At 44.6% G+C, this 26,035-nt stretch overlaps 1 protein-coding gene across 50 annotated transcripts in view; it reads left to right on the top strand.

Annotated features, from left to right (window-relative positions):
* UBAP2L (ubiquitin associated protein 2 like) overlaps positions 1-26,035 on the top strand; it is a 58,278-nt gene that overhangs the window by 16,089 nt on the left and 16,154 nt on the right. For 28 of the 50 annotated variants that reach the window (XM_077945775.1, XM_015110638.3, XM_077945820.1 and 25 more), the window contains exons 5-17: positions 2,209-2,377; positions 2,817-2,912; positions 5,617-5,662; positions 6,078-6,190; positions 11,138-11,190; positions 12,830-12,915; positions 16,080-16,251; positions 18,910-19,108; positions 20,770-21,047; positions 21,212-21,384; positions 24,595-24,784; positions 25,527-25,581; positions 25,842-26,016. In XM_077945775.1, the coding sequence (XP_077801901.1) occupies positions 2,209-2,377; positions 2,817-2,912; positions 5,617-5,662; positions 6,078-6,190; positions 11,138-11,190; positions 12,830-12,915; positions 16,080-16,251; positions 18,910-19,108; positions 20,770-21,047; positions 21,212-21,384; positions 24,595-24,784; positions 25,527-25,581; positions 25,842-26,016 (1,805 nt within the window). Of the gene's footprint in view, positions 1-2,208; positions 2,411-2,816; positions 2,913-5,616; positions 5,663-6,077; positions 6,191-11,137; positions 11,191-12,829; positions 12,916-16,079; positions 16,252-18,909; positions 19,109-20,769; positions 21,048-21,211; positions 21,385-24,594; positions 24,785-25,526; positions 25,582-25,841; positions 26,017-26,035 lie in introns of all 50 variants that reach the window. The other 22 variants (XM_001113924.5, XM_015110626.3, XM_077945802.1 and 19 more) reach the window with 2 other exon arrangements.

Below are 26,035 nucleotides of genomic sequence, written 5' to 3'. Positions count from 1 at the left end.
TACAGGCTTGAGCCCCACTGCGCCCGGCCTTCTTTTTTCTTTTTTTTTTTTTTGAGATGGAGTCTCACTCTGTCACCCAGGCTGGAGTGCAATGGCAGGATCTCAGCTTACTGCAACCTCCGCCTCCTGGGTTCAAGCAATTCTCCTGCCTCAGCCTCCCTAGTAGCTGGGATTACAGGCACCTGCCACCACGCCCAGCTAATTTTTTGTATTTTTAGTAGAGATAGGGTTTCACTATGTTGGCCAGGCTGTTCTTGAACTCTTGACCTCAGGCAGTCCACCCACCTCAGCCTCCCAAAATGCTGGGATTACAGGTGTGAGTCACTGCACCCAGCCCTTTTTTTCTTTTTTTTTTTCTTTGAGAGGGAGTCTTGCTCTGTCGCCCAGGCTAGAGTGCAGTGGTGTGGTACGATCTCACCTCACTGCACCCTCCTCCTCCTGGGTTCAAGCAGTTCTCCGCTTTAGCCTCCTGAGTAGCTGGGATTACAGGTGTGCACCACCACACCTGGCTAATTTTTGTATTTTTAGTAGAGACAGGGTTTCACCATGTTGGCCAGGCTGGTCTGGAACTCCTGACCTTGTGATCTACCTGCCTTGGCCTCCCACTCCCAAAGTGCTGGGATTACAGGTGTGAGCCACCGTGCCTAGCCACCCAGCCTGACCTTTATTTATTTATTTATTTATTTAGAGAAGGAGTCTCGCTCTGTTGCCCAGGCTAGAGTGCAGTGGGGCATCTCAGCTCACTGCAAGCTCCGCCTCCCGGGTTCACCCCATTCTCCTGCCTCAGCCTCCCGAGTAGCTGGGACTACAGGTGCCTGCCACCACGCCCGGCTAATTTTTTTTTTGGATTTTTAGTAGAGGCGGGGTTTCGCCATGTTAGCCAGGATGATCTCGATCTCCTGACCTCGTGATCCACCCACCTCGGCCTCCCAAAGTGCTGAGATTACAGGCATGAGCCACCATGCCCGGCCATCAGCCTGATCTTTTAAATGAAATTGCTGTGTGTGTTTTTGTGTGTGTTTTTGTGTGTGTCTGTAGGTAGGTAGCTATAGCTGTTTTCCTCCTAAATTTATGGGTGAGTTTAGAGAATGTGCCCAAGAGTAGAATGCTGCTCATTCATTCTGAATTCATAGGTAACTTTTGGAAACATTGTTTTCTTTTTTGCTTTATTTGGTATGAATGATGCTATAAAAAGTTGTGGGTCACTGACTCTGAAGGAAATTAGTGTTTTGTTTTTTTTTTTTTTTTAGCCCAGGAAATAACACTTGAAAGATAAGGACCTGGCCGGGCGCGGTGGCTCAAGCCTGTAATCCCAGCACTTTGGGAGGCCGAGACGGGTGGATCACGAGGTCAGGAGATCGAGACCATCCTGGCTAACACGGTGAAACCCTGTCTCTACTAAAAATACAAAAAAAAAAAACTAGCCGGGCGAGGTGGCGGGCGCCTGTAGTCCCAGCTACTCCGGAGGCTGAGGCAGGAGAATGGCACAAACCCGGGAGGCGGAGCTTGCAGTGAGCTGAGATCCGGTCACTGCACTCCAGCCTGGGTTACAGAGCAAGACTCCGTCTCAAAAAAAAAAAAAAAGAAAGATAAGGACCAATAACTTGGTCCTTTGGCTAATATGCTTAAGTGACTGAATTAGATAGAGGTCTTTGTAATCCTCTTGGAAGTGATCCCGGCGATCTGTTTCCTATAAGTACCTTCCCTACAAAAAAGACTGGGCTCGGTGGTTCACATCTGTAATCCCAGCACTTTGAGAGGCTGAGGTGGTGGATCACCTGCGGTCAGGAGTTCGAGAGACCAGCCTGGCGAACATGGTGAAACACTGTCTCTACTAAAAATACAAAAATTAGCCAGGCATAGTGTTGTGTGCCTGTAATCTTAGCTACTCGAGAGACTGAGGCATGAGAATCGCTTGAACCTGGGAGGCGGAGGTTGCAGTGAGCCAAGATCACGCCACTCCACTCCAGCCTGGGCAACAGAGCAAGACTCTGTCTCAAATAAATAAATAAATATAAAATAAAAAATGAAAGACTTTGCTTTTGGTAGTGATGTGTATAAAATATTTAAACAGAAGTAAAAGCAAACTAATGGAAGTGTCTTAGACATGGATGCTGAGTGGAGAATGGTTAAGTCAATCAGTTGTCCCAGCTTTCATCTCTGGTGTCCTCCATATTGATTAGATATGAATGCTCTACCCTTCTATAGCATTCCTGGGAGATGGTCGGGAAGAAGAAGGGAGTCTCAGGCCAGAAGGATGGTGGCCAGACGGAATCCAACGAGGAAGGCAAAGAAAATCGAGACCGGGACAGAGACTATAGTCGGCGACGTGGTGGGCCACCAAGACGGGGGAGAGGTGCCAGCCGTGGACGAGAGTGTATGCATGGGGCTTTATCAAAACCAGCTGTGGGTCAGTAATGTCTAGACTCTAGGGATGTGCCAGGGCCCTGCTAGGCAGGACCCAAGAACCATTATATTATCCTTTTGCTTTTCTTGCCATCATCTCTTCTGAGACCTTGACATCTCTTGCATGTAGCCTTTTGTACCAACAGCCACCAGTCTGGCATGAGATTACCCTGTAGTCATTTGTAAAGTTAAATTTGACGTGCAGCTCTCCGTTAAGGCACATTACCATTCCCCGAGTAACATGTTCCCATCCTTCCAGCTCATTTTCTCTTCATTGTTTTTTTAATTCCCAATACCATATTACATACCATTTATATATTTGTATATATCTTGTTGACTGTGCTCTGGCCATCTGTGGTTTGGTTTTTTTGTTTGTTTGTTTTGTTTTTTAATTTTTATTTTTATTTCAGTTCGAGGTCAGGAAAATGGATTGGATGGCACCAAGAGTGGAGGGCCTTCTGGAAGAGGAACAGAAAGAGGCAGAAGGGGCCGTGGCCGAGGCAGAGGTGATCAGTTTGTAGGGGGATGGATACTGGGGGCAGGTTACTCTTTATTCATTAGCGGTCTGCTTTACTTTTTATTGTTAGAGGTAGTCTCACTCTCACCCAGGCCGGAGTGCAGTGGCCCAGTCATAGCTCACTGCAGCCTCAGACTCCTGTGCTCAAATGATCCTCCTGCCTCAGGCTCCCTAGTAGCTAAGACTACAGATGGCTGCCAATATGCCTTTTTTTTTTTTTTTGAGACGGAGTCTCGCACTGTAACCCAGGCTGGAGTACAGTGGCACGATCTCAGCTCACTGCAAACTCCACCTCCCAGGTTCACACCATTCTCCTGCCTTAGCCTCCTAAGTAACTGGGACTATAGGCACCCGCCACCACGCCTAGCTAATTTTTTTTTTTTTTTTTTTTTTGAGACGGAGTCTCGCTCTGTCGCCCAGGCTGGAGTGCAGTGGCGTGATCTCGGCTCACTGCAAGCTCCGCCTCCCGGGTTCACGCCATTCTCCTGCCTCAGCCTCCCGAGTAGCTGGGACTACAGGCGCCCATCACCTCGCCTGGCTAGTTTTTTGTATTTTTTAGTAGAGACGGGGTTTCACTGGGTTAGCCAGGATGGTCTTGATCTCCTGACCTCGTGATCCGCCCATCTCGGCCTCCCAAAGTGCTGGGATTACAGGCTTGAGCCACCGCGCCCGGCCCAATTTTTTGTATTTTTAGAAGAGACGGGGTTTCACTGTGTTAGCAAGGATGGTCTCGATCAAGGTGGTCTCAATCTCCTGACCTCGTGATCTGCCCGCGTCGACCTCTTAAAGTGCTGGGATTACAGGCATAAGCCACCGCGCCCAGCCACTTTTTTTTTTGAGACAGAGTCTCACTCTGTTGCCTAGGCTGGAGTGCGGTGACTCCATCTTGGCTCACTGCAGCCTCTACCTTTAGTAGAGACGAGGTTTCACCATGTTGCCCAGGCTGTTGTTGAACTCCTGACCTCAGGTGATCCACTTGCCTCAGCCTACCAAAGTACTGGGATTACAGGTGTGAGCCAGTATGCCTGGCCCACCTGGCTTAATTTTTGGCTCACTGCAACCTTTGCCTCCCGGCTTCAAGCGATTCTCCTGTCTCAGTCTCCCGAGTAGCTGGAATTACAAGCGTGCACCACTATGCCTAGCTAATTTTTGTATTTTTAGTAGAGACGCAGTTTCACCACATTGGCCAGGCTGGTCTCGAACTCCTGACCTCAAGTGATGCGCCCGCCTCGCTAATTTTTAAATGCTTCTGTGGAGATGGAGTCTTAATGTCTTGCCCAGGGTGGTCTCAAACTCCTGGCTTCGAGAGCTCTTCCTGCTTGGCCTCTCAAAGTGCTGAGGTTATAGGTGTGAGACACAGCACTTGGCTCCAGGGTCTTCTTTGTTTAAAAGCAAATTAACATGAAGTCTAGTTAATTATTGAAGTCTCATGCATATATTAGAGGTTGCAGAAGGGGAGAGTGAGAAAGAAGGTAGATGTCATTTCCTCTAGTCTTTATTGCTAGTATTGTATTTGCTTGAGGACGTGGTAGTCTGAGCAGCAAAAGAACAATCTCTCTGACGTGTCTTCCTCTATTACTCTATTAGTAGTCCTACTCTATTACTGATATGTAACATGGGACAGAGAGAAAGAACATCTGATAGTATCAACCACGTTTTATTCCTGAGCTGCCTCAGCTGGCAAGGTAGTTTTTTGTATTTTTGAGGCAAGGTTTCACTGTCACCCAGGCTGGACTGCAGTGGTGTGGTCTCAGCTCATTGCAACCTCTGCTTCCTGGGCTCAAGTGATCCTCCTGCCTTAGCACCCCAAGGAGCTGAGACTATAAGCGTGTGCTACCACACTTGGCAAATTTTTGTGCTTTTTGTAGAGATAGTGTTTTGCTCTATTGCCTAGGCTGGTCTCGAACTTTTGGATGCAAGCAATCCACCCGCCCTCAGCCTTTCTTCTTCTTTTTTTTTTTTTGTTTTTTGTTTTTTGAGACGGAGTCTCGCTCTGTCACCCAGGATGGGGTGCAGTGGCCGGATCTCAGCTCACTGCAAGCTCCGCCTCCTGGGTTTATGCCATTCTCCTGCCTCAGCCTCCCGAGTAGCTGGGATTACAGGCACCCGCCACCTCGCCCGGCTAGTTTTTTGTATTTTTTAGTAGAGACAGGGTTTCACCATGTTAGCCAGGATGGTCTCGATCTCCTGACCTCGTGATCCGCCCGTCTCGGCCTCCCAAAGTGCTGGGATTACAGGCTTGAGCCACCGCGCCCGGCCAATTTTTTTTGTTGTTGTTGAGACGGAGTCTCGCTCTGTCGCCCAGGCTGGAGTGCAGTGGCGTGATCTCGGCTCACTGCAAGCTCCGCCTCCCGGGTTCACGCCATTCTCCTGCCTCAGCCTCCCGAGTAGCTGGGACTACAGGCACCCGCCACCTCGCCCGGCTAGTTTTTTGTATTTTTTTTTTTTTTTTTAAGTAGAGACGGGGTTTCACCGTGTTAGCCAGGATGGTCTCGATCTCCTGACCTCGTGATCCGCCCGTCTCGGCCTCCCAAAGTGCTGGGATTACAGGCTTGAGCCACCGTGCCTGGCCCACCCTCAGCCTTTCAAAGTGCTGGGATTACCACCATAAGCCACTGTGCCTGCCTGGCAAGGAAGTTTTACATCAACTTTTAAGATACATCTCTCTTCTCTTTTTGTCATTCTTTCTTTAGGTGGCTCTGGTAGGCGAGGAGGAAGGTTTTCTGCTCAAGGAATGGGGTAAGTTCCATTGATCTAATGTCTTAATGTTTTTTCCCTTAAAAATTACTGTAGGCAGCCTTAACCAGAATGATCAGAATGATTTCTAGACTATATGGTCAAAAAGATGTGAGGACTTAGGACTCATTTCTTAGGGATAAACCTTTACCACCTGAATCATTACCTATATTTTATATATCTTTATTTGAATCAATACACCTGTTATTTTCTCAGAATGTCTTAGATATATGTTGAGATTATACCATGAAATTTTGGGTAGAGTGATAAGTGAGAAAAAGTAGGTAACACACAGGATTATAGAATGGGGCCATGATAGATTTGTACTAGAAAGGATGCAGTCAAGATTTTGATTCTTTCAGTTAATATTTGCCAAAGCTGCTTAGAGGTCAAAGACTCTAAGTTTTATTTTTTCCAGAACCTTTAACCCAGCTGATTATGCAGAGCCAGCCAATACTGATGATAACTATGGCAATAGTAGCGGCAATACGTGGAACAACACTGGCCACTTTGAACCAGATGATGGGACGAGTGAGTGACCATTTATCATTCATTTCTTGTCTCGGGGAATCTAAGGAAATAGTTTTTTTGTGGTTATAGTTACATTAAAATGTGGAGGAATAGTATTTGGTTATGGAGATAGGGTGAGAAAGGGCTGGCAATTGTATTACTATGTGTACTGTTTATGTAACGTGCATATGGGCACATTACGCATGCTATTTCAGTTAATGCTGCTTTATATTGTATGAAATAGTTATTTATCATCACTTTCCAGATGACAAAACTAAGGCTGAAAGAGAGGTTATAAATTTGCTAGCATTTGAACTCAGCGTTGTTTGACCCTGAAAGTCCATGCCCTTTCAATTATACTATGTCATGCTATTAGGTCCAAGTGTATTTTCTAGTGTTTATGTTAGGGTAGCTTTGCCTTTTGAAAAGATAGCCAGAATTAATTAATCAAGCCACTGCTTGTAAAGATGAACAAGGCCCAGAATCAAAGTCCACACTATCCATTTATTTGTTTTCTGTTACTGAGATAAGAATATCCTTTTTTTCCCTTTATTTTTGGGACACATCAGTACATGAACAAAAAGATTTCGAAATCTCTCTAGTCTTTCTGGTGCCCCGTTGAACAGCCTTCTTGGTGTGATGGAGTATTGAGGATTGGAATAAGATTACTTTTTTGTTAACTGACTTTGGTGCCTGTGTCTGGGCTGGATATAAATGTTTAAGGAGGCCGGGCGCAGTGGCTCACGCCTGTAATCCCAGCACTTTGGGAGGCCGAGGCGGGCGGATCACAAGGTCAGGAGATCGAGACCACGGTGAAACCCTGTCTCTAAAAATACAAAAAATTAGCCGGGCGCGGTGGCGGGCGCCTGTAGTCCCAGCTACTCAGGAGGCTGAGGCAGGAGAATGGCGTAAACCCGGCAGATGGAGCTTGCAGTGAGCCGAGATCGTGCCACTGCACTCCAGCCTGGGCGACAGAGCGAGACTCCGTCTCAAAAAAAAAAAAAAAAAAGTTTAAGGATATGTTAAGCTGTCGTATACACCTAAGATGTGTTTGGGGGTGGATACGTGTGCCACTTTTAATAAGAGCAGTTCATTTTAGTAAGAAAACTCTGGTGTACTTTCTTGAACAGCTGTCTTATTCTGGCTGAGCTAACACATGAGAGCCTAAGGCTTTTTTTCTTCTTACAAAGGGGGATGAGTAGGGCCTGAAATAGGCTCTTTGACTCCTTACCTGTTTAAATTTGCCTTGTCGCCTTTCTCAGATACGTGATCTCTGGGCCTTTAGGAGAGCCTTTGGCACAAATAGCTTCTCACCTTTTTCCTACAATATATTATTCCTGAGACTCTGAATGTTGTCTGCTTTTTGTTCGCCAAGTTGCTATCTTATAAATTCATTTTTAACGTATTTCATGGGTGGAGGCTGAAGTTGAAGTATAGGTATCTTTGAATTTCTGCATTGTTTAGTTATAAAATGTCCTGTTATAGTTTAACTTACTATACTTTGGAGACATTAGAACTGCTCTTCATTCATCTATTGATGGCTTTGTAGAGGCAGTAGTAGCAGTCTATAACAAATAAGTTACTGTTTTTGAGCTCTAGCTTATTCCTGGGTATTTGGCTTTTTATCTTTGGCAGGTAAGATGGCGGAAGTTGAAAAGTTTGTTTTTAGTTGTGAATGGAAATTCAGGCATCGGGTCCCAGTCCTTAGCCTTAGCTGTCTTCAGTAAGGATCTGGTTGGGTAAACAGGGAAGGGTAAAGTGTGTGTGTTAATTTCTACTGAGTAGAAAAGGAAGCAGATGTGGAAGGCTGGAATTGGAAATCTGATTTGTGGCTGAATGTGATGCCACTATCATCTTGTTAGTGTGAAAGTGTTGATTATAGCTTCATGAATTCCCATTGTTGTTCATTTCTTATTTTTTTTTTTTCTTTTCTGTTTTTCTTTTTTGAGACAGTCTTGTTCTGTCACTCAGGCTGGAGTGCAGTGGTGCGATCTTGGCTCATTGCAGCCTCTGCCTCCTGAGTTCAATCTGTTCTCATGTCTCAGCCTCCTGAGTAGCTGGGACTACAGGTGCACGCCACCACGCCTGGCTAATTTTTGTATTTTTAGTAGAGATGGGGTTTCACCATGTTGGACAGGCTGGTCTCAAACTCCTGACCTCAAGTGATCCACCTGCCTTGGCCTCCCAAAGTGCTGGTGATTACAGGTGTGAGCCACCACACCTGGCCATTGTTAATTTCATGGTATTAACATACCTTCATGCATAGTTTCTTTTTGTGTTTTCCTGATAGCAAACTTCAATTTCCCCTTTAAATTAAAAAAAAAAAAAATTCCAAACCTACCCTTAAAATATCCACAGGGACAATGGGAATTATGTATTTGGGCAGACATTCTCATTTACAAGCAAAATTTCACTGGTTTTTTCTTTTCTTTTTTGTTTCAGGACTTAATTTCATTGGGGTTGAGGGGTCAAATTATCCCTGAAAATTTGAGACTGCTCCTGGTATGATACATCCAGGTGCCTAACTGCCCCGGACATTTTTGTAGATTTTTATGAGCTGTAATATCTGTGGATAGGTCATTTTTCTATCTTTCTGCTTTTTCTCTTTCTGCCTTTTCCTCTCATTTTTCTGTGTCCACTTTTCTTTCTGTTCACTTAATGAATATTTGACAATTACACTGATTGCTTTCTGCTAATGGAACGGAAACCCTCGTCTGTTGTTTAGAGCATTTCCATCTTTACTGTTCCTTAATGCTTCCTTAGATCTCTCTTCCTCAGCCATGACCGTGTATCCCGAATAGGAACATATCAGTTAGGTATCTACATTCCTCCTTTCCATCCCAGTTGAAGTCATCAGTGTGCAGAAAAAAATTCTTGCATCAAGAGCTTAGATTAGATAACCTGTTAGATCACATCTAACTCTAGGATTGTGTATAAGTGCTAACTCATCTTGGATTCCATCGAGCCAGGATAAGATGGATGTCATTGAGAAGAAAGTGTGGTATCAATGAAGGAGGAGAAAATAATCTGATTTGTAACTTGTCTGTACTGATATTGGACTTTGGTTTCGTGAATATTGTCATTATTAAGTGGTTTGGGATTTCCCTGGTGCAATTTAAATATTTTCCTGGGAAAGTCTTTACAATGAATGTATTTTCCTTTAATAAATAAGATTTTTGCATTATTCAATGTTTAGAAGAATTTTAGATGGGTTTTGTATTAGAATACTTCTAATGTGGTGTTAGAATACTTCTCTTCAGTGGCGCAGTATCTGAATGTGAGACTTTTCATTCTTACAAGCTTTTTCCAGTAGGAGGGAAGGATTGAAGAGTTATTTAATATATATTACCCTAGCAAGAAAATAAGGGTACTCTTGTCCCTTCTTTAGACAGGTTCTTGTTTTTACTGTGCCTTTGGCTGAAGGGAAGAGTCCTGGTTCTCAAAGAAATTCTCACCCTTATTTTTTAAGAAAGGGCATTTTTTCTTTCTGAAAGTACATGTATACATGAAGCACAAAAAAGGAATGTGGAAGGTGGCTTGATTGCTTTTGGATTTCTCCAGTAGAAACTGTATCCCAGCTTTGGTTTACCAACAAACACAAGGAGAGTGTATACTCCGATTGTCTGTGCCATGACCACAGCAGGTCAGATTTCAAGTTCTATATGAGTAGGGTTAGGACAATATCATTGATACTTGATTTTTCAGTCTTGTTCATTATCTTTTGAAGAGAACAGCTCTATATGGGGCTTTTCTTATATAGTTAAACCAATAAGATCTGTAAACTTGACTTCTGCTGAGTATGCATTTTTAATCCAATTCTCATAGCAGAGTTTTCAGTGCCCTCAGTTCGGGTTTCAAACCCACCCTTCTTCACTGCTCTTTCACTATTAGGTGGTAACCGTTTGTGTTTCTTTATCAGTGCTACTATCCTTCAGACTGCCTGCAGTTTTTTTTGTCTTATACTAGATAAAGAGGTGTAGTTTGCATGTTATGGTTTAAATTGGTTGCTGCCATTTCACTGAATTGACCACTAAATCGACCTGAGGGCCTTAAAGATACTGCTTCGAGCATTAGGTGGTTGTCTGTCTGCCGCCCCCAACCCCCATCCCTGCTTTATAACAAAAACTGAAAGTAGCTGTGAAATCATAATCTTGTTAAAACCCTGGTACTCTGAGGTATGCCTTTCTAAAGAGTCTTTCCCTATCTTTGAAGCCCAAGAATTTCTTTTTGTTTTGTTTTGTTTTTGTTTGTTTGTTTTAAGACAGAGTTTCACTCTTGTTGCCCAGGCTGGAGTGCAATGGCGCGATCTCGGCTCACTGCAACCTCCACCTCCTAGGTTCAAGCCATTCTTCTGCCTCAGCCTCCTGAGTAGCTGGAATTACAGGCATGCGCCACGACGCCTGGCTAATTTTTGTATTTTTAGTAGAAATAGGGTTTTGCCAGGCCGGGCGCGGTGGCTCACGCCTGTAATCCCAGCACTTTGGGAGGCCGAGGCGGGCGGATCACGAGGTCAGGAGATCGAGACCATGGTGAAACCTCATCTCTACTAAAAATACAAAAAATTAGCCGGGCGTGGTGGCGGGCGCCTGTAGTCCTAGCTACTCAGGAGGCTGAGGCAGGAGAATGGCATAAACCTGGGAGGCGGAGCTTGTAGTGAGCCGCGATCGCGCCACTGCACTCCAGCCGGGGCGACAGAGCGAGACTCTGTCTCAAAAAAAAAAAAATAAATAGGGTTTCGCCACGTTGGTCAGGCTGGTCTGGAACTCCCGACCTCAAGTGATCCACCCACCTCGGCCTCCCAAAGTACTGGGATTACAGGCATGAGCCACCGCGCCTGGCCTTCTTCTGATTACTAAATTTTAGTCATACTTTTGGCAGCCAAAAAAATTAATACGTTGATGTTTTCTACACATGTTTTGTACTGGCGTTTAATAGTGAAGTTACTTCAGTATTTTTCTTTATTCTCAGGTGCGTGGAGGACTGCAACAGAGGAGTGGGGGACTGAAGATTGGAATGAAGATGTAGGTATTCCCAGGTCATTCCTCACTAATGCCTTCTATCCCTAAGTGTTGTTTAGGGATAGAAAATGGGTATGTTTCTACCCCTCAAAATTCACCCTTAAGATTCTGACCCAAAACTTTTACATCCAAAATAGTGTTCTGAGCCAGAACATTTCACATATGTTATATGAAGGAGACTGGGCATGAACAGGACTCTGTGGAACCACACTATGGAAAGGGCAAGTGCACTTGTGTAAGTCCAATATCTGATTGTCGGATTTATCCCAGGAAGAGATTGGTGGTTGGGTAGGGCACCAGAAGTGGAGTTAGGCAGGTAGTGCATTGAGTAACAGCTGCTGGTGGTACATGACTACTTGGTGCTTTTAAGTATTTCCTTTAAGGTCCTGTAATGGATTGGCAGTGGATACAAAGCTAGTGTTGTGGTACCAAATCCTCAAACTTGTAATCTGGTTGACTCTGGAACCCTTGTATTTATTTGAAGCCCAACTGTATAATTGTGATTGAGATAAATATCTGTCAAGCTATCTGCCAGCTTGACTCAACTTGGAAACCTCATAGATGGGTGGCACGTAAACAAGCTCTATGAATTCATTTGAATACTACCTGAGTAAGAATTTTGCTGATTCCTGGTCACAGTCAAGCTTTTGCTATGAATTATGGTTTTCATTGATCGTGGATAAACTCTTGTTTTAACATTTTTAATCTGTGTACTTTTCTATACTTTCGCGTAGTTAGGCAAGACAGCTTTTGTGATAAGAGGAAATGACGTGAAGACTGTTTTGGTTGCCAGTTCTGGGTTTTTTAAATTTCAGAGGCATCAGCATCACAGGGTGATTATTTTCTATTGTATAATCAACGAACTAGACTGCTTTGTGAAAATGGGCAAATTATGTTCCTTTCTGAGATTTGGCTTGTCTGCTTAAGCAACTTTCAGAGAATGATACATGGTGTTGGGTATTAAGGGGAGAGTGGATTCTCTGTGCTTTAGCGATTTTAATCAAGAAATAAAACCGAAACCCAAATCAACTTTTGAATAGTAGGAAAAGTTAATCCCTACATTTGCTTACCTAAGTTTAATGCCTTAATAGTGGAAAGACTAGATGTCACAAAGTCAAATATTAAGGTAAAAATAACATCTAGTTAAAACGATCTTCGAAAAAAACCTTAATTCACCAGTACTTGGGCCCTTACTGCTCAAAAGCCAAAAATGAACTTCTTTTATTTATTTCTTCATCTTGGTTATGATCTTTCTTTGGGAGGGGTGGAGCTGTGAAGGGAGTAGTAGAATACAAGTGTGCTTTGGGTAGAGGTGGGAATTAGGAACTGTAATGGGAAAATATAGAGGGATTTTCTTTTCTTTTTTTTTTTATGTCTAGCATCCCTGTAAGCTCAGTATGCATATGATCATGTGACTCCACTATATTTTACTGGGTTCCTTGGTTCTACTCTTTCTTTGGCTAAAACCATTGAGGATATATTGAACGGCTTGAAAGTCAATCCATTCAGGATTCCTCAGGGTAGATAGTTTTCTCTTTATAGGGCTTTCACTTTTTCGTGATGTTTAATTCCCCTTATCTATGCCAAGTTTCTGACTGTAGCATCCTTGACGCCAAGAGTGACTAATCCCTCTGTTTTCCAGCTTTCTGAGACCAAGATCTTCACTGCCTCTAACGTGTCTTCAGTGCCTCTGCCTGCGGAGAATGTGACAATCACTGCTGGTCAGAGGCAAGTGTGCAGTAAAATTTATTACCATTTCTTTAAACATATCTGCTAACTGTAAGGAGGAGTGGCGGCACTGGCCTTTGTAAACTCCCATGGTGTCAGTAATAATAATAACCAAATTACATTACATTCCTCTTAAGTTGATGGAGAGACTTCTTTTTTTTTTTTTTGAGATAGAGTCTTACTCTGTCAGCCAGTCTAGAGTGCAGTGGCACGATCTCGGCTCACTGCAACCTCCGCCTCCTGGGCTCAAGCAATTCTCCCGCCTCAGTCTCCCGAGTAGCTGAGATTATAGGCATGTGCCACCACGCCTGGATAATTTTTCTATTTTTAGTAGAGATGGTGTTTCACCATGTTGACCAGGCTGGTCTCGAACTCCTGACCTCAGGTAATCTGCCCACCTCTGCCTCCCAAAGTGGCTGGGATTACAGGCGTGAGCCACCGTGCCCGGCCAGTTGATGGAAAGACTTCTAAAACTTAGTACTAGTTAATCTACTGAATGGAAGTTTATATGTTACAATTTTAAAGTTGATTCTCCCCACAAATAGCACTTTAATTACAAAGATCAGCCTTTCATATCACCAGCATTGAGTATATAACTTGTCTTGAAGTAAGTCAGGGAAAGAAGAGCCAAAAGTGGAAATGTTTTCATTTATTTCTGAATTTTTTAGAACCATTCAGTAGTTTCTTCTCCTGTTCTCTGAGCCCACTGACTATAATGGTCGCTTTTTTCCTTTGGATCAGCAGGATCCAGCTAATAAACATTTTAGAATTTGAATCTCTAGGGATCAGTGGTAGGAGATACACTCTTCAGGGAATATTTTTAGTTCCCTGGAAACTTCTTGGATTTTTTCTAGACCTGGGCCTGATAGCTCAAAAATTCAGTTTGACATTACCCAGAGTTAGTGCAGACCCCACAAGTTGAAGGCTCAGTTCCACAAGATTGCCTCAGCTTCAGAGGTTCTGCCAGCCAGCTACAAATTTGGAGGTTCCCATCACCCCCTTAGCAAGTTTGATGACTCACTGGAATGACTGTGAACTCAGGAGTTTTACTTGCCATTACTGTTTTGTTTTTGAGATGGAGTCTTGCTTTGTCACCCAGGCTGGAGTGCAGTGGCGTGATCTTGGCTCACTGCAACCTTCACCTCCTGGGTTCAAGCCATTCTTCTGCCTCAGCCTCCCAAGTAGCTGGGATTACAGGCATGCACCACTATGCCCAGCTAATTTTTCATTTTTAGTAGAGGTGACATTTCACCATATTGGCCAGCCTGACCTCTGGTGATCCACCCACCTCTGCCTCCCAGAGTGCTGGGATTACAGGTGTGAGCCACTGCACCTGGCCCATTACTGGTTTATTGTAAAGGTACAACTCAGGAGGAACAGCCAAGTGGAAGAAATGCACAAGGCAAAGTATGAATGGGTGTGTGGGTGGGGCACACACACCTTCCTTGACTTCTGCAGGTATCCTGAAGCTCTCCAAATCTTATTGTTACGAGTTTTATTACCTAGGCATGATTGATTAAATCATTGGCCATTGGTGATTAGACTTAATAGCCACCTCCCCTACACCCCTGGAATTTGGTGGGATTGGGAGGGGCTTCTGAAAGTTCCAACCCTCTTACCTGGTCTTTCTCTTTTTGAGACAGTCTCACTCTGTTGCCCAGGCTGGAGTGCAGTGGCACAATCTTGGCTCACTGCAACCTTTGCCTCCCAGGTTCAAGCGATTCTCCTGCCTCAGCCTCCTGAATAGCTGGGATAATAGGCACCCACCACCACGCCTGGCTAATTTTTGTATTTTTAGTAGGGTTTTACCATGTTGGCCAGGCCAGTCTGAAACTCCTGACTTCAACTAATCCATCTGCCTCGGCCTCCCAAAGTGCTGGGATTACAGGTGTGAGCCACCGTGCCCAGCCTTATCTGGTCTTTCTAGTGACCAGCCCTCATCCTGAAGCTATCTGGGGCCCCACCCTGGGCTACCTCATTAGCGTAAATTCAGGTATGGTTGAAAGAAGTGTGTTATGAATAACAAAGGATACTATCACTTAGGAAGTTCTAAATGTTTTAGGAGCTCTGTGCCGGGAACAAGGCAAAGCTCAAGTATATATTATACCACAGGTAACTTTTGAAATTTTACGAAAATTGCGGGAAAAAATATCTTCCAAACTTGCCCTGTTCTAAAGCCATTTGAATATTCCAGTGTTCTGGTATATGATTTTCTATTTTAGGAATTGGTAATGACAGGTATTCGGTATAAAAATCATGGATAAGGCCGGGCGCGGTGGCTCAAGCCTGTAATCCCAGCACTTTGGGAGGCCGAGACGGGCGGATCACGAGGTCAGGAGATCGAGACCATCCTCGCTAACACGGTGAAACCCCGTCTCTACTAAAAAATGCAAAAAAACTAGCCAGGCGGGTTGGCGGGTGCCTGTAGTCCCAGCTACTCGGGAGGCTCAGTGAGCTGAGATCCGGCCACTGCACCCCAGCCTGGGCGACAGAGCAAGACTCCGTCTCAAAAAAAAAAAAAAAAAAAATCATGGATAAGTACTTCTAAGTTTTGGCTCAGTTATTGAGCTGCCGCATTAAAACTAGCATTTGAGGCCAGGCGTGGTGGCTCACACCTGTAATCCAGCACTTTGGGAGGCCAAGGTGGGCAGATCACGAGGTCAGGAGATTGAGACCATCCTGGCTAACGCAGTAAAACCCCCATCTCTACTAAAAATAAAATAAAATAAAAAATTAGCCAGGTGTGGTGGCAGGTGTCTGTAGTCCCAGCTACAGGCTGAGCCAAAGAATGGCGTGAACCTGGGAGGCAGAGCTTGCAGTGAGCCGAGTGCCACTGCACTCCAGCCCCTGCACTCCAGCCTGGGTGACAGAGAGAGAGACTGTCTCAAAAAAAAAATTTTTTTTTGATATTTCATTAAATTAATAACTTAAAAAATTAATCATTATTATTGGCAACATCAGTGGAATTCAGCTATATACTATAGTGGCTCTTATGCATCAGTTATTTTGGGAAATTAAGCATTTCAAGGCTTTGTGTTTGAGCCCTAAAAGGGCTAGAAGAAGCCCTAGCAAGTGGCTTTATTTTGATCTAATCTGATTTGAGTGTTGGGGAATGTTAGCATGTTCAGTCATTATTCATCAAGATCCCTTCCCTTCCCCACTAGAATTGACCTTGCTGTTCTGCTGGGGAAGACACCATCTACAATGGAGAATGATTCATCTAATCTGGATCCGTCTCAGGCTCCTTCTCTGGCCCAGCCTCTGGTGTTCAGTAATTCGAAGCAGACTGCCATATCACAGCCTGCTTCAGGGAACACATTTTCTCATCACAGTATGGTGAGTAGGAAACATGGTTTGTCCTAATCAAACCTTCCTGCTAATCCTAACACACATACGTGGTTCTTTCCAAAGATAGTCAGGTTTTTGGTAGGTGAGCATCCTCTTTGTCTTCTTAAGCAGACTTGGATGTAGAGATGTTTGAGTTGGGTAATAGGGGATAGCTCTAAGAGAGGACTTAGTTCTGGACAGACTGAGTATTCTTACAAGAATAAGTTAACATCATTTATTGACCACTCATTGTGCTGAATGAATACTATTTGCCATTACTCTTGAGAGAAAATCAATGACATAAACTTGTCGATTCATTTTAATCCTTTTGCAGCCCTCATTAAACTCTGATGGGAGATTGTAGCAGTTCCCCATTTCTTGATGGGGCAGAATTTGTCTTCTGTATTTACTTAAACCAGATATTTGTAGACAAGGCCTCCAGAAACCTATGGTCTTCCCATTTCTGCCACTTACTAGCTGTGTCTCCATTTCTACATAAGTGGAGATAAAAGTGCTAGTCCTTTCTGTCTCCCCAAATGTGGCTATACAAGTGTGGTTTCAGTAGTGGTATTATGAATAACTTAGAACATTTATGGCACATTACTTGTTGACTCAGAGCATTTAAAACATTCAAGGTCATTAACTACATCAAAGGAATCATTTAAACTAAACAAAGATGCTGCAAGTACCAGTTTTCTCATAGTCAGTGAGTCCTAAGAAGTACTGCTTTTTCTTTTTTTCTCTTTTTCTCTCCTGTCTATTTTTTGATGGAGGGATACTAAAGTTGTAAGAGGTAAGCAGACCGTGTGTGCATATAATTTTATTTTTCCAGTTAGAGTAATTAGTTTAACTAGAAAACTGCCAAGCTAGCTACTAATTCAGAACTCGGTCAGTTTTTAACTGTTGTCTTAAAATGTTTTTTGTGTGTGTTAACTTAGTAATTTGGTGGTCAATGTCCTGCCACATCTGAAAGGTAACAGGTGAGAAGAGGTGAGAGAAGGGAAATGGAGAGAAGTGTTGGGATTAAGTAGAAAAAGAGGAAAGAAAATAGCACCAAGATTGTAAGAAGGTGTAATGAAGATCAAGAAATAACTACCAACCCTTAAGATAAATGACTGGAAAATGTGGTTATGTGATCTATGTCTCTTAATTGTTAATTGCCCTCTTAATGTCTGGAATTGTGAAAATTTACAACGAAATCAGACTTTTGATATCAAAAAGACATTTTCATCTGGGGACAGTGGCACGCTCTTGTAGTCTCAGCTACTCTGGAGGCTAAAGTGGGAAGATTGCTTGAGACTAGGAGTTCAAGACTATAGTGAGCTATGAGCTCGTCACTGTACTCCAGCCTGGGTGACAGAATGAAACCCTTTCTCTAAAAAAATTTTTTAAAATTTATTTATTTAGAGACAGAGTTTCACTCTTGTTGCCTAGGCTGGAGCGCAATGGTGCGATCTCGGCTCACCCAACCTCCGCCTCCTGGGTTCAAGCAATTCTCCTGCCTCAGCCTCCTGAGTAGCTGGGGTTACAGGCGCCCGCCACCACGCTCGGCTAATTTTGTATTTTTAGTAGAGACAGGGTTTCACCATGTTGGTCAGGCTGGTTTCAAACTCCTGACCTGAGGTGATCCGCCCGCCTCAGCCTCCCAAAGTGCTGGGATTACAGGTGTGAGCCACTGCATTCGGCGCAGTGATTACCCTTTAGAACTTGTATGTACATGGAGAAAACAATCAAATCATACTGATTCGTTACTTGATTGTCTAGTGTAGAAGTTGGGATGCCCTTTAACTTTTCCTTTTTGCCTCTGTGCTAGTTATTAGCAGCATCGGAGATGAGGCTCCACTTAGTTGTTGTTTCTTTTGAGTTTTTTTAATGAGAAGGGCAAGGACCTTAATGGCTAAAGTAAAATCTTACATTACATTTATGTTAATTTTATTGGTTGATTTAAAAATTTTCGGCCGGGTGCGGTGGCTCACGCCTATAATCCCAGCACTTTGGGAGGCCGAGGCGGGTGGATCACGAGGTCAGGAGATGGAGACCATCCTGGCTAACACAGTGAAACCCTGTCTCTACTAAAAATACAAAAAATTAGCTGGGTGTGGTGGCCGGTGCCTGTAGTCTCAGCTACTCGGGAGGCTGAGGCAGGAGAATGGCGTGAACCCGGGAGGCGGAGCTTGCAGTGAGCTGAGATAGTGCCACTTCTCTCCAGCCTGGGCAACAGAGTGAGACTCCATCTCAAAAAAAAAAAAATTCTCCAGTCAGCAGAATTTTATCCCTGAGAAGCAGGAAGAAGGAAGTAATGATGATATAAAACTTATATAAAGTTTTAATGGCTCTCTTTTTTGAGTGATGACTATGTGCCATGCATGTATTAAGTGCTTTAATTTAATCCTCATACAGCTTTACTTTTATTCCTATTTCCAGATGAGGAAAGTGAGGCAAAGAGAGATTAAAAAATAATTTTTCCAAGCTTACATAGCCAGGATTTCAATCTAAGACAGTCTGACTCTAGGTCCTATACTCTAGTGGACTACGCTGTATACCCAGTGTGACAGTATTCTTTACTTGCTTGATCTATACTGGCGCTCTGTCTGGATAAGTGTCTTTATGATTAGCTGAATAAGGTTACTGGCTGTAGGTTTCTCTCATCTCTTTATTGATCTACAGGTGAGCATGTTAGGGAAAGGATTTGGTGATGTCGGTGAAGCTAAAGGCGGCAGTACTACGGGCTCCCAGTTCTTGGAGCAATTCAAGACTGCCCAAGCCCTGGCTCAGTTGGCAGCTCAGCATTCTCAGTCTGGAAGCACCACCACCTCCTCTTGGGACATGGGCTCAACGACACAATCCCCATCACTGGTGCAGTATGGTGAGAAGATGGAAAGTGACTTGAATCTTTAAAGCATTGGAGCATTACTGTCAAGAGGCTAGCAGGGGGAGGGGGTGGAGAATGTGTCCTGAAGTGAAGAAAAGGGGAAGCTAGTTGCTTACCTTCCTACATGTATTTCCCCTAATCAAATAAGCTGAATTCAGAAAGTTGGGGAATAATAAAATTTGAGGCTATATATTTCTCATCAGATTTAGAGGCTGGGCATGGTAGCTTACACCTGTAATCTTAGCACTTTGGGAGGCTGAAGTGGGAGGACAGCCTGAGCCTAGGAAAAATCGTTTTCAATTAAATGAGCGTGGTGGTGTGCACCTGTGATCCCAGCTCCTAGGGAGGCTGAGGCAGGAGAATTGCCTGAGCCCAGGAGGTTGAGGTTGCAGTGAGCTGTGTTTGCACCACTGTACATTAGCCTGGGCTGCAGAGCTAGTGTGTAGCTAGCTTTTCTCAAAAAAAAAAAAAAAAAAATTTTAACCATATACATACTTGCAGTCTTCTGTTGATTGGGGTTTTAATTATTATTCTCCTTAGATTTATCTTCAGTGTTTGAAAATAACATATTGCCTTTAGGTTCATAGACTTCGCCATCTTAAGATTTTATACAGTAAGTCTTCACTTAATGTCATTGATAGGTTCTTGGAAACTGCGACTTTTTGCGAAACATAAGACAAGGTCTCGTTCTGTCATCCAGACCGGAGTACAGTGGCACTATCTTGGCTCACTGCAGCCTCATCTTCCTGGGCTCAAGCAGTCCTCCCACTTGAGCCTCCTGAGTAGCTGGGACCTCAGGCTTGTACCACCGTGCCTGGCTAATTTATTATTTTTTCTGGAGATGGGTTTTCACCATGTTGCCCAGGTGTGTGTTGAACTCTTGGGCTCAAACAATCTGCTGGTCTTGGCCTCCCAAAGTGATGGGATTGCAGGCATGAGCCACTGCGCCTGGCCATTTTTTTTTTTTCCCTCATCAACATTATAATGAAATCATGTTGAAGGAAACTGTTATTCAAAGATGTGCCATGCATTGTTTTTGCTTAAAGCCAGTTTCCAAGCACCTATGGATGATGTTAAATGAGAACTTGCGGTACTTTAAACTTGGACAATTTGTGCATTCCTTTCTTACACAGGCTGGGTAATGGTGTTGATTTAATTAGGCTTTATTTAAGGATGGATGTAGGCCAGGTGCGGCGGCTCATGCCTGTAATCCCAGCACTTTGAGAAGCCGAGGCGGATGGATCACTTGAGGTCAGGAGTTTGAGACCAGCCTGGCCAACGTGATGAAATCCCGTGTCTACCAAAAACACAAAAATTAGCCAGGCGTGGTGGCACGCACCTGTAGTCCCAGCTACTCTGAGGCAAGAGAATCGCTTGAACCCAGGAGGTGGATGTTGCAGTGAGCTGAGATTGCGCCATTGCATATTGCATTCCAGCCTGGGTGACAGAGCGAGACTCCATCTCAAAAAAAAAAAAAAAAAAAATGTAATCCAGTGATTGTCACCTATAGAAATGAGATTAAGCCCCGAAAGAGGGCCTGCTTATATGAGTTTCTGATTTTTACAGTCCTCATTCATGGTGCTAGTGCAGGATAATAGCATTTCCTTGAGATTCATCAGCATCTCTGGCTTCATATTCTGGGTTTCCTCTTGCAGATTTGAAGAACCCAAGTGATTCAACAGTGCACAGCCCCTTTACAAAGCGCCAGGCTTTTACCCCGTCTTCAACCATGATGGAGGTGTTCCTTCAGGAGAAGTCACCTGCAGTGGCTACCTCCACAGCTGCACCTCCACCTCCGTCTTCTCCTCTGCCAAGCAAATCCACGTCGGCTCCACAGATGTCGCCTGGATCTTCAGACAACCAGTCCTCTAGCCCTCAGCCAGCTCAGCAGAAACTGAAACAGCAGAAGAAAAAAGCCTCCTTGACTTCTAAGGTACTTAAACTTTTAGGTAGATAACATCTTATGGCAAGGGGTGTGGGGCTTGGAAATTGAGATTAAAAGGTAAGTTTGGAAATTTAAAGGGAAAGTTTTTTTTGGTCTTTAGTAAGGTTGTATTAAAGCCATTACTTTCTCTTCTCCTTCACCTTTCTCTATAGATTCCTGCTCTGGCTGTGGAGATGCCTGGCTCAGCAGATATCTCAGGGCTAAACCTGCAGTTTGGGGCATTGCAATTTGGGTCAGAGCCTGTCCTTTCTGATTATGAGTCCACCCCCACCACGAGCGCCTCTTCAAGCCAGGCTCCAAGTAGCCTGTATACCAGCACGGCCAGGTAGAGGAAACATTAGCCATAAGACCTCTCTTATTAACCTTTTACTACTTTTTTAATCTGCGGGTAATTTTTAGAACTCTGGAGAGGCCAAGCCTCTCTGCATGGCTGGGGGAAAATAGTCAATCATAGCACTTTGAGTGCTTTAAAATATTATTATTAGGGTTATCTATAACTAAACAGGTAGAAATATGCCCCCTAGGGGCTGGATGTGATGGCTCACACCTATAATCCCAGCACTTTGGGTGGCCAAGGCAGGAGGATTGCTTGAGGCCAGGAGTTCAAGACCAGCCTGGGCAATATAATGAGTCCCTGTCTCTACAAAATTTTTTTTTTTTTTTTTTGAGATGGAGTCTCGCTCTGTCGCCCAGGCTGGAGTGCAGTGGCGCGATCTCGGCTCACTGCAAGCTCCGCCTCCCGGGTTCACGCCATTCTCCTGCCTCAGCCTCCCGAGTAGCTGGGACTACAGGCGCCCACAACTGCGCCCGGCTAATTTTTTGTATTTTTAGTAGAGATGGGGTTTCACCATGGTCTCGATCTCCTGACCTTGTGATCCGCCCGCCTCGGCCTCCCAAAGTGCTGGGATTACAGGCGTGAGCCACCGCGCCTGGCCTTTTTTTTTTTTTTTTTTTTTTAACACAGAGTGTCACTCTGTTGCCTAGGCTGGAGTGCAGTGGCACGATTTTGGCTCACTGCAACCTCCGCCATCCGGGTTCAAACGATTCTCCTGCCTCAGCCTCCCGAGTAGCTGGGATTACAGGTGCCCACCACCATAACCAGCAAATTTTTGTATTTTTTAGTAGAGATGGGGTTTTACCATGTTGGCCAGGCTGGTCTAGAACTCATGACCTCAAGCGATCTACCCACCTTGGCCCCCCCAAATGCTGGGATTACAGGCGTGAGCAACCGTGCCCCCAGTTTTTTTTGTTGTTGTTTTTTTTTTTTTTTTTTTTTTTTTTTTGTTTTTTGTTTTGAGATGGAGTTCTGCTTCGTTGCCAGGCTGGAGTGCAATGGCGTGATCTCGGCTCACTGCAACCTCTGCCTCCTGGATTCAAGCAATTCTCCTGCCTCAGCTTCCTAAGTAGCTGAGATTACTGGCATGTGCCACCACGCCTGGCTAATTTTTGTATTCTTAGTAGAGACAGGGTTTCACCATCTTGGCCAGGCTGGTCTTGAACTCCTGACCTCGGGTGATCCGTCTGCCTCAGCCTCCCAAAGTGCTGGGATTACAGTCATGAGCCACCATGCCTGGCCCAGAGTTTTGCTCTTGTTGCCCAGGCTGGAGTGCAATGGCGCAATCTCTGCTCACTGTAGCCTCCGCCTCCCAGGTTTAAGCAATTCTCCTGCCTCAGCCTTCCTAGTAGCTGGAATTACAGGCATGCGCCACCATGCCCGGCTAATTTTGTATTTTTAGTAGAGACGGGGTTTCACCATGTTAGTCAGGCCAGTCTTGAACTCCTGACCTGAGGTAATCCACCCACCTTGGCCTGCAAAGGTGTTGGGGTTACAGGCGTGAGCCACCACGCCCGGCCCAAATCTTATATGGTTCTTGAGGGAGCCTAGAATTCAGAATTCTCTAAAATGAGTGTGAACAAAAGATGGCTTTTCCTGTGCTTAGGGTCCATGAATGTATAGAAGGGGCCAAGAGTAATGTATCCTGTATACTGACATTTAGCCACTTTTTCTTTTTTATTTTGAGACAGAGTCTTGCTCTTGTCACCCAGGCTGGAGTGCAATGGCACTATCAGCTCACTGCAACCTCTGCCTCCCAGGTTCAAGCGATTCTCCTGCCTCAGCCTCCTGAGTAGCTGGGATTACAGGCGCCCACCACTATGCCTGGCTGTTCTTTGTATTTTTAGTAGAGACGGGGTTTTGCCATGTTGGCCAGGCTGGTCTTGATCTCCTGACCTTGTGATCTGCCCACCTTGGCTTCCCAAAGTGCTGGCATTACAGGCATGAGCCACAGCTTCCGGATCCACTTTTTCTTATAACAGCAGAATGTAGGGGGGAGCCAAGGGACTTTTTTCTTCCTTGAAGACTTGAAGATGTTTTTAAGATTTTTTAAAATTTTTTTGTTTGTTTGTTTTTTTGAAACGGAGTCTTGTTCTGTCACCCAGCCTGGACTGCAGTGGCACTATCTCGGCTCTCTGCAAGCTCCGCCTCCTGGGTTCCTGCCAGTCTCCTGCCTCAGACTCCCAAGTAGCTGGGACTACAGGCGCCCGCCACGCCTGGCTACTTTTTTTGTATTTTTTTTTTTTTTTTTTTTGAGACGGAGTCTCGCTCTGTCGCCCAGGCTGGAGTGCAGTGTCCGGATCTCGGCTCACTACAAGCTCCGCCTCCCGGGTTTACGCCATTCTCCTGCCTCAGCCTCCCGAGTAGCTGAGACTACAGGCGCCCGCCACCTCGCCCGGCTAGTTTTTTGTATTTTTTAGTAGAGACGGGGTTTCACCGTGTTAGCCAGGATGGTCTCGATCTCCTGACCTCGTGATCTGCCCGTCTCGGCCTCCCAAAGTGCTGGGATTACAGGCTTGAGCCACCGCGCCCGGCCACTTTTTTTGTATTTTTAATAGAGATGGGGTTTCACCGTGTTAGCCAGGATGGTCTCGATCTCCTGACCTCGTCATCCGCCCGCCTCGGCCTCCCAAAGTGCTGGGATTACAGGCGTGAGCCACTGCACCCAGCCTAAATGTTTTTAAGATTAATTCTTAATTTAGATCTCTGGCACTATAGAAGGTAGGGATTCCTAGTGTTATCAGGAGAAAATTTTTTTTTTTTTTGAGACGGAGTCTCGCTCTGTCACCCAGGCTGGAGTGCAGTGGCCGGATCTCAGCTCACTGCAAGCTCCGCCTCCCGGGTTCACGCCATTCTCCTGCCTCAGCCTCCCGAGTAGCTGGGACTACAGGCGCCTGCCACCTCGCCCGGCTAAGTTTTTGTATTTTTAGTAGAGACGGGGTTTCACTGTGTTAGCCAGGATGGTCTCGATCTCCTGACCTCGTGATCCGCCCGTCTCGGCCTCCCAAAGTGCTGGGATTACAGGCTTGAGCCACCGCGCCCGGCCTTCAGGAGAAAATTTTGATAGATTCTTTTACTTGTTGCTGAAAAATTTCTTGATTCAAATCAAGTTATTCCAGTAGTAGATCTCCACAATTTCCTTAGTATCAGTAGGTCTGATCTATTTTGTTTGTCTGAGATTTTTTTCTTCATTATTTACAGTGAATCTTCCTCTACAATTTCATCTAACCAGAGTCAGGAGTCTGGTTATCAGAGCGGCCCAATTCAGTCGACAACCTATACCTCCCAAAATAATGCTCAGGGCCCTCTTTATGAACAGAGATCCACACAGACTCGGCGGTACCCCAGCTCCATCTCTTCATCACCCCAAAAGGACCTGACTCAGGCAAAGGTAGTGGCTTCATGAACCCCTGGGAATTGGTTAGGAGAATAGTGGGCAAAAATTCCTTAAATATTAGTGTTTTACTTTTCAGCAAATGGGGCAAAGAAACTTTGGAAGTAGTGATTGAGAATATGAAAAAGGCACACATCTGTGATTAGTGAATTAAAAGTTCTTATCAGCAAACCTGGAGACTGATGAGTCAGGAAACCATTCTCTTGTACAAAAAATTCATTGTCACTAGTAGAATCAGTCTCAAGTGCCTGTCCTGTCTTCTGGGAAGATGTGATTGCCACATTTCTGGGTGCATGTCAGTAGACCTCACCTTGCTATGTCCTGGCATGGTGAGGGAGACAGCATATGCCAGAGGTGACGTTGAGTGACTGTCAGATGCTGCCAGTGGAATAGGTGGTATGACTGAACTGTTGTACTCATCCTTCCCCAAAAATCACTGAATGTGGACTTTGGGCCTTTCCTCTATCTGTTTTAGGTTTGGGGTGTCTTCAGCAATTTGTAGGGTTTCCTTCTTTTGCTTTTGGTCACACAGTGTTGGTATATCTCAGTTCTGTTGTTTAATTTTTGTTAGTATTTTGGTTTTTTGGATAGTCTGCATTGTATTAATATTAATCCTTTTGGTTAATTTACAGAATTTCTTCTAAAGATTTGTTGACCAAAATAAAGCTGAATCAGTGCTAACTTGCCTCATTCACATGAGTTTGTCTGTTTCTTGCTCTTCTGTTTTTTTTTTTACCAGAATGGCTTCAGTTCTGTGCAGGCCACGCAGTTACAGACCACACAATCTGTTGAAGGTGAGTGTTCTTCAGGCTTTTCCCCTCTTACGTTTCTGGTTTTCTATCTTAAAATGGTGATAATCCATTAGTTCCCTTCATTGGACAAATGAGACCTATGCTGTGTAATTCTCAGCATTAAAGAAAAAAGATTCTACGTAATACAGTCCACTGTTAAATAACTCATCCTCTTGTCTTTGGAGCAGCCTGGGACTGTAGTCACCGCTTATAGACATTCCCTTTTTTCTGATAAGTGGACTTCCTTCTTTCTATGTTTCTAGGTGCTACAGGCTCTGCAGTGAAATCTGATTCACCTTCCACTTCTAGCATCCCCCCTCTCAATGAAACGGTATCTGCAGCTTCCTTACTGACGACAACCAATCAGCATTCGTCCTCCTTGGGTGGCTTGAGCCACAGTGAGGAGATTCCAAATACTACCACCACACAACACAGCAGGTGATTTGGGGTGAGGATG

Source organism: Macaca mulatta, chromosome 1 (genome assembly GCF_049350105.2).
Source record: "Macaca mulatta isolate MMU2019108-1 chromosome 1, T2T-MMU8v2.0, whole genome shotgun sequence".
In the NCBI taxonomy this organism is placed as follows: domain Eukaryota; kingdom Metazoa; phylum Chordata; class Mammalia; order Primates; family Cercopithecidae; genus Macaca; species Macaca mulatta.
This window is presented reverse-complemented; position numbering and strand designations above follow the sequence as displayed.